Source organism: Fulmarus glacialis, unplaced genomic scaffold, assembly GCF_000690835.1.
Source record: "Fulmarus glacialis isolate BGI_N327 unplaced genomic scaffold, ASM69083v1 scaffold3377, whole genome shotgun sequence".
Lineage (NCBI taxonomy): Eukaryota > Metazoa > Chordata > Aves > Procellariiformes > Procellariidae > Fulmarus > Fulmarus glacialis.
Genome location: NW_009224908.1, coordinates 66,400 through 82,211, shown reverse-complemented (window position 1 = coordinate 82,211; position 15,812 = coordinate 66,400). Strand labels below are relative to the sequence as shown.

At 36.9% G+C, this 15,812-nt stretch overlaps 1 protein-coding gene across 1 annotated transcript in view; it reads left to right on the top strand.

The window, feature by feature from the left end:
• The first annotated feature begins 288 nt into the window (after positions 1–288).
• LOC104080035 (methyl-CpG-binding domain protein 2) overlaps positions 289–15,812 on the top strand; it is a 25,138-nt gene continuing 9,614 nt past the window's right edge. Inside the window, exons 1-2 of the mRNA XM_009582287.1 lie at positions 289–447; positions 7,069–7,206. Coding sequence (XP_009580582.1) covers positions 382–447; positions 7,069–7,206 — 204 coding nt within the window. The 5' untranslated portion in view covers positions 289–381. The remainder of the gene's footprint in view (positions 448–7,068; positions 7,207–15,812) is intronic.

The window sequence follows — 15,812 nt, the reverse complement described above, 5'->3', positions numbered from 1 at the left end:
ATACTGGAGTTTGGTTTAGCTGTACTGCTAACCCAGCTTCCCAAGGTGTAGTGTATCCTAGTGTCCAACAGCCTGACATATAAATTAAATCCTGTGCAAAGAATGGGCGCGGATGTGCAGAGGTTGGGCAGGTATACCATCACTAATCAACATCAATGAACATGCCACATGGAATAAAGATAATGGAAACTTTTTAGATATTTAACAAGGCATAAAACCTGTTATAAGAAGTCAAGGTTGTATCCTCTTGTACAACAAAACATACTAAAGTGTTTTCTTCTTTTTAGTCCAAGTGGTAAGAAGTTCAGAAGCAAGCCTCAGTTGGCAAGATACCTGGGAAACACTGTTGATCTCAGCAGTTTTGACTTCAGAACGGGAAAGATGATGCCCAGTAAATTGCAGAAGAACAAACAGAGACTAAGGAATGATTCTCTCAATCAAAATAAGGTTTGTTAGTAAATACTGTGTTTAAGGATATCCTAAGAATTTCCTTTCCTGTAGTTCATTTAGCAATTTCTTTTCTGCTTAAAGCAGGCCGCTTCTAAGATGTACATGTATGTTTAATTTTTAGTAGTGGTAGAGACAAATTTATAAGTAGAAGGAATACTCTGCTACTACCAAGAAAATATCAAGGTGAGATTAAGTATGAATCAAAAGTTTGAGTAATTCAGGAGTTGGCTTGGGACTCAGTGCTAGTCATCTACCTGAATAATATTCTAAATGGGAATAGTTAGGACTGTTGACACCAAGAGATTCTCCTGTGCAAGGCTTCAAATTGCTATGTTCATCTTCCTGTTCTGAGATGAAATAGTTCACATTTTTAATGTGTGCAATATGTGCCAGGAAGCTTGTTTTCTGAGGCAAATGTATTTATCTGTACAAATCTGGATGTCTGTGTACAGCTATGTAGCTTAACAAGGCCAGGTGTTTTTCTGTTTAAGATTGGGCCTTTCTCAATTGATCTGATTGTTCTCTTATTGTCTATTTCTTTCTGAACAACAGTGAATAGTGAAGAAAATGTGTATGGTAGATAAAAAATAAAAGACTGAAGCATACAGAAGTGAAATAACTGATGTAGCACATAGGGACATGACAATTTAGCTGACTCTCAGGTAATATGTTCCTGGACAAACTTTAGAAACCTCATACAACGGTTTGAAAGGATTTCTGTAACAACCTGCAATGTTTTCTTTTTAAAGTGTTTTAATCTTCAGGATTTCATAACTTACGGTAGTGTATGAAAATACCTAAGAAGTTATAGCTCTGTCTTGTGCACTGATTTTTTTGTCATCTGCCGTTTGTAATGCATGAACCACAAATTTCATGCTGATTTCTTTTTATCTAAAGCATGTGTTCAAATTATTTAATATTTTCTTCCCGCAGATACGAGCTTTCAGATAGTAGTCCAAGGGTAGTCCAAGGAAAGATTTTGGTTAGGCTTTTTGCATGAGCAGAAATTACAAAATTTGATATATAAAATCTAGATGAGTCTGTGCTCGCTATGTATTCCTATGATCTTAGATTACTTGAATGTTGCTCACAGTAGCTCTGTTAAATACAAGATTAGGAAAAAATGCTTTTTTTTAGGTAAATAACATTTATTATTTCTAAGTGACTGAATCGGTAACTCATGAGCTTTCAAGAATTTCTGCAGTGTTCCTGTGACAGTTAAAAATGCGATCTCAACTTATTCATGAAGTCTATGTTTTCTTCCACAGACACTGAAAGAGATTGGTTGTGGTCGTCTTCTAGTCCGCCTTGCAGCTGTGCTGCTGGGGGGCCATAAAAGACAGACTTGCATAGGCAAGTTTGTGTATAAACTTGCTCATATTTTATGGGTTGTTTGGTTTTGTACAAACAATTTACCAGAAATGTTTCTAAATTCTTTGGCTCCCCTTATGTTTCAAGAAGGAGTATCAAAATATACTTGAGTCTTCTTTCTCGGACATGTCTAGGCAGTTAGATCTGTGCACCTGGTGGATGGAAATGCTGTCTTGCCATACTTCTAACTTCGGAGATTCTCATCATTAGCAGACTAGAACTCAATGTCAAGATTGACATACTAATGCCACCTAGCTTAAAATGGAACTGAGGATAGTATATGCTAATGAATGCTCTTCATTTTGTGATGTTAATGTACAACAGTGTAAATGACATGGAAATATTCTTCCAGCAAAATACTTACCTCCAATCTTAGTGTTGTGCGTTCTTACTGACCTTTCAGTCTTGGCAATAAAGGCATATGTTCGATAGGTTTATTTATGGAAGAGCTGCAGAAGGACTTTTGCTTCAACCTATACTAATCTTGCCATTGTTTTCTGTGTAACCATTTTTACATTTTACTTGCAAATTGAGTTACTTTTATTTATTTGAAGCGCTTTTGAAGGGACAATGAAATGAGGATACAATTGAATATGAATCCAGTAGATACAGCATACTGCTGTGCTTATAAAAATATGCTTATCAATTCTTTCTAATGAAAAGAAAACATAATAGAGACTACTGGTTAAACGTGCTGTCTGGTTATGCCTTCTTAGGTTAAAGGATTTGAAAGGCCTGGAAATACATTGCTGAGTTTTTAAAACATTTTTATGTCTGAGACACATTGGTGCTTCTGGAAATACATGTCTTTGGAAAGGTAGTGGACTGAAATTCTTTTGGAAACTGTTGTTGGAGCATAAAATACTCCTAATGAGTAAAAATGAGCAGGGAACATTGACATTTCTGCTAGCTGACACATTGCTATAGTTCCCAGAGTAGGAAGAGATTTTGTTTTGTGATAGACAAGCAATGTAAAAGCCCACAATATGTCTGTGTTTCTGAAGGCTGAAGTTTTGTAGGTGTGCCTAAAACTGAATATTGTGAGCTTAATCGCCATCTGAAATGAAGTAATCTGTCTCTGACCATTTGAAATGTGTAGATAGTGTCTTCTATCTGGAAAGCTCAAAAGAGCTTTCTGTCCTTCAGGAGAGGTATTGGTTGTAGGGATCTTTGTTATTATTTCTATTAGGATGTACTGGAAGCTTTTCCTTTGTCATGAATAAATCTTTTGTATGACTGGCTTATGATTTGTTGTGAAACAGAGTTTCTCTGAATATCAGTTGCTTCCTGTTAACGTGTGATCATTTTTTTTTCCCTGTGCATCTGAAGATCTGCAGGTGCTGGAGATGGGTGAGCTTAGCAAGTTTCTCTACCAAAGAGTTTATTTCTGTTGTTCAAAACTTGGTGCTACAAATGAGCGACTGTTTATTTAGGATGAGATCAGAAAGCTCTTTCTATGATTAGAAAGGAAATAAAGTAGGAAAGTAGTAAGATTATAATTACAGTACTTAGGAATTGATTACAGTATTTAGGAATTGATCTGTTCTTAGTTTAAACAGTTTATTCTAATGACCATTTTCTAGTATGTAGCCTTGATAAAAACTATATGGGACATCTAACCCTTGAACTTGTATTTCCTGCATAGTTTATAACTCATCAGGATTTTGCTTTAATTCTGGGGGCCATATCATTAATGTAGCTGAATTTTCTTAATTTGTCACACTGCCTGAAGATATCTCTCTTTTTATTTTTCTAAGTTTAATGGATTTATTTTTTAACTTCTCTATAAGTCACATTACCGGCCAAAAGGAACCTGTAAATATTTTTCATGAACTTGAAACGAAGACCTTTGTTCTAGAAATGTTTGCTAAACCAGATTTATTCCCCATATGGCAGATGGCTCTGTAATATTATTGGTTCTGTCAGTTTTAATAGCTATTTTACCACTAATACTGATGCTACTGCACAGAATGCCCTGGGAGCATGGACTTCAAAGGTTCAAATACTACTTTGAACTTGATGTCACAAGATCAGGGAATGCGAAGCTTGTAGGATAGGCAAGGTCTGTCAAGGTTCTGGTGTGAATTAAGTTATGTGGTGTGAAGAAAGTTCATTGTCAAAATACTTTGTGCAAATTTAAGTACATGCGATTACTGTCTAGCTCTGGTTGGTGATTCTGTGCTCATCAGAGATGCTTTAATTATTTATGAATATACATATTATACATGAAAAAGTCCAACATTAGACTTACCATTGTCATCATCAGTGGGGAAAAAAAACAGAGCCCATAACCAGTATCCAGCATGCAAAGCACAGGCTAAAAGCAATGACCGAAGTATCTGAAAGTATTTTTCTAGTGGACTGGGACTACCTGGGTGAAACATGAGGAGAAGACTGATGTCTAGATTTACTTATAAGCTTAGATTCTCACTTTTGCTTTGTATAAAAAGGTCTTAAAACTTCCATGCTAATTGAATGGTAATTTCTCTGGTTGGTTAAAACTATTAAGTGTAATCAGGCAGAAGTACTCGTGCTCTGTTGCCGTTTGCTCTGGCCACGGAAACCCTGGTCCCAGTTAGACAAGAATCAACAGTGTGTTAGGGATGGAGCTGAAGATGCGCTGCTTTTCCCATTTGAAACCAGTAATATTGCAAGACATGGAGACTGGTTAGTTTCTGGCTGTAAGTTTATAAACCAGAAATGATAGGTGCCTGAATTTCTGAGGAAAACTTCCATTGGAATTTGTGGGTTTAGCCTTATTATATTTTAATGAGTTAACTGCTATCTGGAAATGATGAAGAAAGGGGACCTATAAAATAACAAGGTATATTTAAAGGAGTGGTAGGAATAGAGACCTGTTATCAGAATTGCTTCTATTGAAAAGAACAGATTTCTAGAACTCTTTCAGACTTCACTTGTATGTTCTAGCATGTTTCTTCTCTTGGTCTGAAAAAAAATGTTTTGGCTCTTACAAGAAGGCGAGCAAACCAGTATTAAGCAAGGATTCCCAAAATGCTACAGCGCTAACTTATAAATGAGTGTATGAATAGTTAAGAATATGCATAGTACTCTTGATAAATCACCTTCTTTGCCATCTGCATGAAAAATTGAGGCCTGAAATTTTAAAACTATCCCTTCATTTAGGTTATGTTCAGATGCCTAGATAAATATGAAGCGTTACTCTGTTGCTCCGTCCTATCAATTACATTCCTTAGAATTACATGGAGGAATTCCTCATTTTTTCTACCAGGAAGGATCTAATACCACCGTGTCATCCTGGAGGGGCTATAGAAAGAGGCTCTTCCCTTGCCTCTCCCCCCACCCAACAGATGAATCAAATGGTTGGATAGGAGCAGCCAATATAATAACCATTGTAGTGTGTAAGGATGTATTTTGGGATTAAGTGGCTTGCCTGTAGAATGGTCTTCATAATGAAAATTACTTTCTGTAGAGTGCAGAGATTATATTCTCTTTATTGCTAGTTTATAGGTTATGCACCGTACACGTATAGGAAGAATGACCTCACATTCCCTTTCTCATCAGCCATCCACCTTGCAATAACAGAGGTATGCTAAAATACAGAACATTCTGATGATGGAGGAACTACCCTGTCAGATTGCTCTAGCAAATCTCTAAAAGAGGGATACATACTTTTAAAATAAGAATTTAGTCTGAGACAGATGCAGTGAAGAGAATTCTTATTGCTTAATAAGCCTAAGCCTCTTGCCATATTTTTAATTTCATTTTTATACAGATCATTACAGAATATCTATAGTCAGTATTCTGACTTTCATCATCTGGAATTCCAGAGTGTTCAGCTTAGGAACGAATGATTTTTAAACAAGCATGTGCTCTCTGGTTCTTAACATAGTCTCTTTTATGAAGTTGTGTAGTCCCAACTGTATAATCTAAATATGGAGGATTTGAAGATTGAGATTTAATTCCCATTTCTAAGCCCAAGAGATTGCTTTTTGTCACAAAATTAGGAGTCTAAGTAAATCCTAATGAAAAACTCTTTTAACATGATTCTTGGATAGAGTCTAGTTTTATGTTCATTGTGTAACTTTTTAGCTATGATCTCACAGCCAATTATGAAACTTCTGAGATCTGAAATATTACATAACAACTTACTTTTCTTCCTTTTGAATGAGTAGAAGTAAACTCCTAAAAAGCAAAAGCTTAACCGTTTCTCTTTGTCGGAAACTAGATATGGCTATTAATGTGTTGAAAATATGTATCATGGGATACTTATTTGCAGTGTCTGTCTTGTGTGGATATAATCACATGTCTTCTCAGTCACACCTTTGTATCCTTGAGGAAAAAAAAAGTAATTATTTCAGTTACTAAGAAAAATACCAGACAAGAGCAGAAAAGAAAGTATGTCCTCAGGACTTGGAAGAAATGGGATTACAAACAAAAAGCTGTAAGATGCTGTTCTGTTGGCCCAGCACTTCAAACTGGCAGTCTGCTTTTGGATAGAGAGACAGATTTAGAAAAGCTGGAATGGTGTGCAGGTGATGATAGATCTTTTTCTTTCTTCATCAATCTTGGGGGTTATGGGAGAATTCCATCCTCCCCCCATCCCTCCCAAATACTTCTGGGGTTGTTGCTATAGATTTTTACCTAAGGGTTTGATGTGTGACAAGATACTATTGGTGAAGTTGTATCTGATGCCTGGGAATCATCAGTTCACAAACCTGATAAAAACTAGCTTTGCCAAAAGACTTTGTAAAATTGATACAGTTTTAATTTCATTCCAGAATAAATTACTACACTTAATTAAGAATTGTTTGAGTAGGAATTGCTTAGGAAATTTGTGACCAAAGTTATGTAGGAAGTTGCTGTTCTTTAAGACTTGGAACTCTATAAACCGTTGGTTTTGAACATATTTTCATGAAGCTTTGGAGATTTCATTTTGATATCTGATGGTGAAAGCTGTCTCTTTTCAGAATGTAAGTCACTTGCACAATTAACATATACATTTTAACAAAAGAAAAGATGGACTTTCAAGCAGTTTGAGTCTTCCCAAGAAGGTGAAAATGTGTGGAACCAGTTAAATGTTACATTTTTTTTTTCTTTAAAATGGATGACTGCAAAGGTTAGTTAAGTACAGCATTTAAAGGAAATCTTTACTCAAAAAAGAGACTCCTCCTTTTGCACATCAGTAGAAGAGGGTGAATCCAACATTAATTTGTGTAATTTTTCTGTATAATTTTTGTTAATTCACTGTTTTTCTTTTTTTAACAGGGAAAACCAGACTTAAATACAACTTTACCAATCAGACAAACTGCATCAATTTTCAAACAACCAGTCACCAAAGTTACCAATCATCCCAGTAATAAAGTAAGGTCTGATCCACAGCGAGTGACAGAGCAGCCACGACAGGTAAGAATTAGTCTGTTCCCATTGTTACTGCTCAGAAAGTTGAAACAAGCTGAAAATGTGCTTGTTTTCAGCTGTGCTTCAATTACAGATGAGCATTCCTATCTTGAAGGTTACTTATAGAAATGTGTGTAATACATACAATTTTTTAAAAAATACAGAAATAACAGTCAGTTCATACAGAGATTAATTTTTCTTAATCCAAAACTTCGTTCATATTTGATTACCATATTCCTCTTGAAATTCATGTATCTGCTGTACTGCCATAATTGGACATCAAATATAAAAAAAATGTCATGTGCCGCTTCTTAATAGAAGTTTATAAAATACACCATTATCATCAAGAAGTAATATGTTTCTTTTATATAGAAGAACTTTGTGGAAAATCAATAAAAAATTGTATTTTAAATCCCTCTTTTTTCACTATAATACTGCTATAAATACAAAATAAAATACACAGTAACATAAACTCATCTTACAAGTTCTCCTTTAGCTGCTTTTCTTTATATCAGTGGCAGATTGCCTGTTCACACAATGCTTTTTTGGTTTTGTTTTTTATGGGGAGGAGGGAGCTGAGAAGAAATGGAAATCTAGTTGATGAACAAATGATCGGCTAGATAATGTAGTGTATATTGGATTGAGGTATTGTTTTTAACTCTGACTTGTTATTTTTTGAGTCATAGCATCAAATTGAAACACCTTATTCTATCTTAGGAGTGCAGGGATGAGAAGAAAATGCAGAGGCAAATTTTTGTACACTCATATGTCACTAACTTTTAACAACATATCCTTTGAAACTCAAGCTGTCTCTAATATTGCACTCTCAAACATCTTGAATGCTGTTCTTGTAAGAAATAACATAAGGAATTTAGACTCTGCATCCTCTAAATTCAGGTGAGAAAGAAAAAGAAGAAATATCGAGCCGTATTGGATCATCTTGTTGAGATGTCTTTTAGCAAGATTTGAAGGCCTCAGCTAACCTCACTGTTGGTCCCATGAAGTTCAACAGGGGCCATGTAAGTGTATCACATTCAGATCTAAAAGATGCATAATTGCATGTGTCTATTGATTCTCTTCACATTCTTTGGGTTTTCCTTTTGAACTACTACACTTTGTGTGTCAGGAATTTCCTTTTAGTAATAATCACCAAAGCATATGAAAGTTATGGCACCTTTGTGGCAAGAGAAATGGATATCTGGCAATTCATATCTTGATGGATTCCAAACCCTTTCTTGCTTGCCTGTTTCCTCCCTGTTTTCTTTCTTCCAGAATCTTTTCTTCAAATATATAGTGACTGAAATCTTTGGGAATGCATCCCTTGTCTTTTGAGAATGACTATCCAGTAAAGATTTGCAGAATAGGCTATTTTCAAACCTACCCAAGAAATCTTTGCCTCCTTACAATAGGTTCTAACAGATTAAGCTATAGCAAGGTCTTCAAGAAATCATCGTCTGCTGATCACTGTGTCAGCATTCTTTTTCAATCAAATTCCTTTCTCCTTGCTTGCAACAGTGCATCTTTGGAAGAGGACACTTTAAACATTATTCTTAGTCTGTATTGACATACTTCATTTGGAAGAAATGGTAGCTCTGTTTGTATTGAATGTGGAACAGTTAATCTTATATATCTAATAGCAAAGCAAATCTTGGTGTGTCTTACTCTTGCTTTTCTCCAAGCTAGAATGCTGCTTTGAGCTGTTTTCTGGTTTGTCATGGTTCTGAGTAGTGATGATTGACATAGGTGGGAGACTTGGGGAAGGGAGAGAATAGATTGTTACAGTTCTTTTTATATAAAATTTGAGTGAGTTTTCAGTAGAATTTTCATTAAAAAGTCTGGAACAAAGCAATTTGATGTGGGTAGTATGCTGTCAGTTACTGGAGAATCTTAAGCAAATTGTCAGCTTTCATAAACAATTTTCAGTGATCTGGTTTCTTTACACACTGATTTCCATCATACAATTACCAATATTTCTTTGGTATTAGTAACCAAAATTATGGAGGAACTCCAGTCATCGATCGTGTGTACCCTTCATATATGCATACATAGGTGCATATATGCACATCTTGTTTGAACATAGCATGCTGTTCATTCCGATGTTTTACTCGCTAGCTGGAGCGTAAATAGTAATAGAGACGATCTTTGCTTGGTTTTCAAAAAGCAACAATTCTTTTCTTGATGCGATCTGTTGAGATAAAGTAGAGAAGCCAGGGTGAGGACTGAAGTTGCTGGAAAACTTTATTCTTAATCAAGCCTGCACCATGTGGAGCACCTGTCACTTGAGATACAGTTTTGGACAAATGCAGCCTTGCAAATGTATTTGAATTCTCTTCCTCTCCAGATAAAGCCTGTATTTTCCTTACATAAATAATCCCTGCATGTGGCACTGTCTTCTCCTTCTCTCATACTCAGGTGTGCAAACGTTCCTGTAAATATATTGGTGTTGGATATTCAAGCGAACGCTAAAACACTGACTATATTGCCTATTGGTATATAAAGCTTATTCGGTTACCATTTCCAGTGTCACTCCTCCTTGTTTCTTCAATCCTTGGCCCAAATCCCTTAAGGGGTTCTTACTTCTGTAGTTCTAGATATCCATCTCTGAAAGCTTTATCCGCTTATATCTATTGTATCTCCCTTTTCAAAAGACAGTCTAACCAGAATTCCCTGAAAATTCTCTTTGGCTTGCCTCCTTATGTAGAGATCAAAATAAATGAATACTGTAGTTCCTTTGGCAGTCAGTTGATTTTTTCATGACCTGAGAGTGAGAAGACATGCTTACTGGTATTGGCAGGGAAGATATTTGGCAGCAGCTCTTCTTTAAGCAGTAAACCCTATGGTAGTTCTTGGAAAGGTAATCTAATAACAGCTTGCCTATGACCTTTGTATAGGTAAATCTGTCAATTAGAGCAACAGATCTTTGTGGCAACTGCTGGTGCGTATATTCAGCATGCTAGTTAGCTAGACACAAGAAATGTCACGAGGTTGTCTAAGCCTTTTTCAGGCAACAGCTCTGCAAGACAGCATCTTAAAGCTTTCAAAGCCATTCTTAAAGGTTTTATAGATTACTGATTATCAGAGTGGAGACCTTTACCCAAGAAAAAATGGAAATGTTCTAGAGAATCCTGGAAGTAGGTAGTGTCAGAACTTGAGCTGTGTGTGTATGCATGCATGCTCTGAAGGGTCTTCTGGTACTCACTAGAATTCTCTCCTCTTAACTATCAGTCTTATTCCTCTATGTGGCTTTTGTTCAAATACCAGTAGCAGTCAATCCATGGAGAGTTCTCGAATTCTTCATATCTAATCAAATGATAGGAGTATCTGTAAGTTCCTAAATAGCAAAACTAATAGCTTCAATTGCCGTTTTCTTCAAAATGCTTTAACGTCTCTGCTCAAAATATTTTGACTCTCCATAAGCTTACTGAAGATAGGTTTTCTTATTATTTCTGTGGCTTTGGGTTTTTTTCCCTCAGAGAGTACACTGATAAACCAGTGTAAGAAAAGGAATCCTGAAAGATTGCTAGTGGGCCCTGCAAGGGGAAAAAAAAAAACAAACCCAAACAACAAACCCCCTTGTTTTAGCCTCCTCTGCGCTATTAGACTTAGTAAGTTTCAATAAGATATTATACATTCTTGATGAATTTAAGGGTAATGGTTTGGATTTTAAAAAGTCAGATTAGCATTACTGAAATTGAAACTGGAGTTAATGATGAATCAAAAAATCATGCAACTATATCTGTCACCTTCCTCTTAGGTGGTGTTGAGTACTGTCTTAAAATCACATTGTTTTCTCCCTCCTTCCTGTTTAGCAAAAAGGCCACTAGATGTAGCAGTACTTCAGGGCGCATTAATGCTCCACTTGTGCATCTGGATTTGAGTATTCCTGAGGAGAGTGAATGTGAAGCAGAAGTAGTCCTGTAACTATCTGAAACTATTATAGGCAGGAAATCTTTTATGTAATCACTTAAACTTGAGTTACTTGCCTGTCAAGTGTTCTGTACCTAACTGGATCAAATGGAATGGTGCTGCAAATCAAACTTCTTTCTTATGGATCACTGCCATTTGTATCTACGCTTACTTGGTGCTTCCAAAAGGACCAGGTCTGTGTCCTATGTAGAACACTTATCCTCTTCTTCATGTGTTAGAGCTTCTTGGTTCATGCTGTTCCACGCTTATTGACCTTTTTCAGGGTAAATACGAAACTCACTCATTTACCCCTGTGCCCCAAATGTATGGTACCTGCGGTGTTGCTTTGAGAGAGCTTTGACTCCCGAGGACCCACTGATCACTAGTTAATTCTGTTGTATACTGTTGATTATGGTGGTCGGAGTATTTGAAACCATACTGGTAAAACTGAGGTAAGTGGTAATCATAACGCTGAATTTGCAAAGCATTGACCTCAGTATCTTCCTGATACATTTGGCTAAAAAGATTCCACGAGCATACCTCAAATGTTTAAAAGAAGGCCATCCTTCTCTTCAAAGCTCATTTTGAGAAAATCAGGTAGTCTGTTAGTATTATATGATCTGATTCCTCTAGTTCTGTGGCAGACAACCACCTTTAAAAACCACATTAGGATGAATCTGAGGATATTTACTTTTTAAAATCACCTTAGGATAAACCTGATATATTTACTTATAACATCATCTATCTGTAGGCCAGAAGTACTCTTTAAAATTGATTTGAAAGTCTCTTTTATACTTACTGTCATGTGTGTGTATATATATATATATATGACAAATTAAATCTGACCGTAGTCATTTTTTTGGCATAAGATATATGCAGTCTAAAAAGCCTAATATACAAGAAAAATCGCAGGATGTCATTTTAGGTATGTCTCCTTGTGAACAGTTCTTAGCAAGAAGGACGTATTTAGCTCTTAGCACTTCGTATTTTGTCAGATAGATGTGATTTTATTTCCTGTGGATCAACTTAAAGGATTGGAATCTGAAATTAGATAGGTTGGAAAACTTAAGCTTCTTGGTTAGTATCTATTAGAATTATCAAAAAGAGGGATGGAAGGAACCCAATGAGATTGTTAAGTTTCATCTCCCTCTCCCAGGCAACTAAAGGAACACTGAAATTTTGATTGGCCATTATGGATGCAGCAGAGCTGAGCAACTCGGCAACTGGATATAAAAAGAGTAAAGAAGTTTTCCAGTTTTCTGGAGAAATTATCATTCCTTTTAAATTCTTCCATGGAGACTTCGAAAATACCTCTCTTTAATCATATTTCCTCATTTAACTGCCTGCAATGTCAATCACTTGTTTCCCAAATGGTAACTGGCTTTCTGGTCTCACTTAGCCTTTAAAACACATTTTAAAACATAACAAAATTGCAGGCTGTCTGTGTCTGCAGTACGGTGTAGATATGTTGTTTGTATTTTGTGTAGACACGACTAACTTTTAATCAGCTCGCACGCCAGGTTATAATGCATCTGCAAGCAGCGTGGAAATAAATGTGGTTCCAGAGAGCTGGGAAGATGCCAAGGCAGCTACCTGGAGTTGTGACTGTGCTGTTAAACTTGCTGTGTCTATCATACTTCTGAAGTAGATGGTAGCTTTTTTCTGACTACTGCTGCAAGTAAAGAGCAGATATCTGTAGCTGTCTAAATAGAAGAAAAACAGTAAATAAACCTCTGAACTCACCAACACCAGAATCATTGTCCTTTCTTCTGTGTGTCCAGTCAAGTACATCATTCTACACTATTTTCAGTACATCTGCAGTATTTTCAATACTCTGTAAATAGTAAATGGCAGATGAAATTTGAGGTTCTTGATTGATTGATTGATTTATGTATAAATCAATCCCTCCAAGAATATTTGAATGTTAAGAACATATGTGCTTTTCTTTTCAAAATAATAGAATTGGAATGGATTCCTTTCCAGCAAAAATTTCCTGTAGGCTTCCACTGCTTGAGCCACTGCAAATAGACTTTTATTTATTTAAGGAAAAGGAGCAGCTCCTAATATGTTTGTATTTGGTGGTTCTTGCAATAGAGAGGCTAATCTGTCATTTCTTTGTTGTCTGAATGAGAAATAATAGTTGCTTAGGAGATTGTGTTTTTACAGAGATTACGGGGTAGATTATAGTTCACCATTAGTCACAAATAGCTTTTCTTGGACAAGAAACAATTATGGAGGAAGCAATATTTTATAATTCTCCAAACAAAGAACTTCAGAAGCACAGCTGTAGTACAGCTCTGCCATTATGGGGTTGCAGAACAACAAGGAAGTGAAAATTGCTCCGCCCTGGGGACCTTGGCATTGCATTCCTATGCTGCCTCCTCTGTCACAGGAAAAAAACAGGGTTGCCCTTAGGATAGTAAGTTTGAGCGATAAGGGATACATTTCTTGCTCGGCAGGAGATTATTGCATAAGAGGTCACTTTTGGCATAATGCATATTGATTAATTTCCTAGGAAATGGAGCGCTTGGCTGCTGGGTCTTTCTGAATCTAGAATACTCGAACATCTGTAAATGAGGGACCTGGGGTTTAGGCTCTTTTCAGTATGTGTCCCCTAACCGCTACTTCAAGCAAAACTGAAATAGAGCCATTTTTCATCCTCCAACAGGATGAATACCCGAAACTGACTGATGAATCCTCAGAATGGTTATTCATTTTGCATTAGTAATGAAATATCACATCATAACAATGATGAATCTTGAAATCTGGTTCTTCTCTCCTTCCTTCCTATCCTGGTCCCATCAGGATTCTCATAACTGAACAACAGGGTCTCATGTTTGCTAATGCTTCTTTCTTGGAGGCATGAATCTTGCTTTTCTGGCTGTACTGCAGGTGCATTCTCAGCAGGAGGAAGGAAGATTGGACCGTATCAGCTTGCCCTGTGCTTTAGGGATTATGGTACTCTCCAGGGTACTCGAGCTGAGAAAAGCCCAGACTCTGGATAGCTCACTCCGTTTTACAAGGAAACCTCTAATCGTGAGATGATGTAAGGTTATTATGCAGAAGGTGGCCTCTCTTGCTGGCAGTTATTTATTGAATTTGAGTGGCCGTATCTGCAGATGCTTGCACTGTGTGAGGGGCTGTTGCTTGTTTTATGATGTCCATATGGCTTTGGGCAGGAGACGAATGCCAAGTGGGCATGCAGTCTGCTTAGGCCGTGGTCTATGGATGCTGATGCCTAACTGTTAAACTAGATGGGATTTTTATGAATTGCTCCTAATTTAGGTGCCTATTTCTCTGCTTAGTGAGGCACAAAGCGTGTGAACCTGAGCTTTATTTTCTCTTTTTCTGTTCCCTGTCTCGCTAATGATGAGAGAGTTGCAAGTTAAATAATGTAAACTATTTTTAGGGCTGTGACCTCAGAGGCAGATATTTTGCGCATTGAGACTTGCATGATCTTTTTCAGTTACTTGAATGCGTTACTTCCATTGCTGTGGAATGGTTGCGTCTTCATCATGTAAGTGGAGTAACAGAAAAGCTTTTTCTGAGGTTGTATTAGCAGTTTCCTTCCCTCTCTCTCTGTCCCTTAATAGCTATTTCTGGTGCAGCTGATAGGGAAATACTTGTCCAGGTCTGGTCCAGCTCAGAATCTTTAGTAAGATTCAGGAAAAGACACAGGGCTTCAGAGGGGACTTGCAAGAACCCATAAAGGACTGGGCAACAAACTTCATAATAAAACTCTAGGAATGTGATTCATTTCTGAGCAAAAAATTAGTAAGAGTGACTTGTGCAGTCTCAGTGGAGATCTGTGGAGATGAAAATTTGGGGCACAATCATTGTCATTTGCAAATAATTATATATAATGGTGCTGGAAGCTGGTGCTGGAAGCTTTGTGCTAGGAATACGCTTCGCTTCAGTCTTGTTTTAACAGGTGTGTCTAAGTGCCAAGTGCTTTTCTCTACCTAACATTGACCTCAAAGTCATCTGAGATGTTGATAGTTGTATAGACCTTTCCCTGCATGCGCAATCCGTGCTTAAAGAGCTGAGCGAGTACTAGTGTTGGAAGCTCCACCCAGTCAATATTGCACTACACTTTCCAAATCTTCTAAGCTTTCATATGTATTAGTTGTCCTTCTTCGAGCACCTCTCTCTTCCACACAGGCATTTGCATTCCTATACACCCTCTATAACCATACCGTTTTCCTGATTCCTCATTCCCTCTGTGATTTGAGTAGGGAACCGAAGAATCAAACCCCAGTAATATTTGATTGTATTTGGTGATGTATTTACTGCTGTAGACCAATTACTTTTATCCTGAATAAACAGAGGCTGTTCTTATGTTTACCTGTAGCATATAAAAACATAGCTTGCATTTGGAGTTGGTGGGCCTTTTGTTTATCTCTAAAAGTCACTGAAATGGAGAGGGAAAGGGGAACAAAGGGTGAATTCTTTTAACAGTGGAAAACATGAATAAGCTTTGTAGAGACTTTATCAAGATGGGATCATTACGGGAAGTGATGAAATACTGATTGATAGGATTTTGCTTTAACTTCATTTATCTGAATCCTAATATTCCTTTTAGAGTTTGGCTAGTGAGTTGCTGTTTTTGCCTTTGTAATGAAGGATTTCTTTAGACAGCTTTAAGGCACTGCCACTTCATCCACGGAGCTGTGAGGACTGCCACAAGATAACTGGAGTGCTTTCTT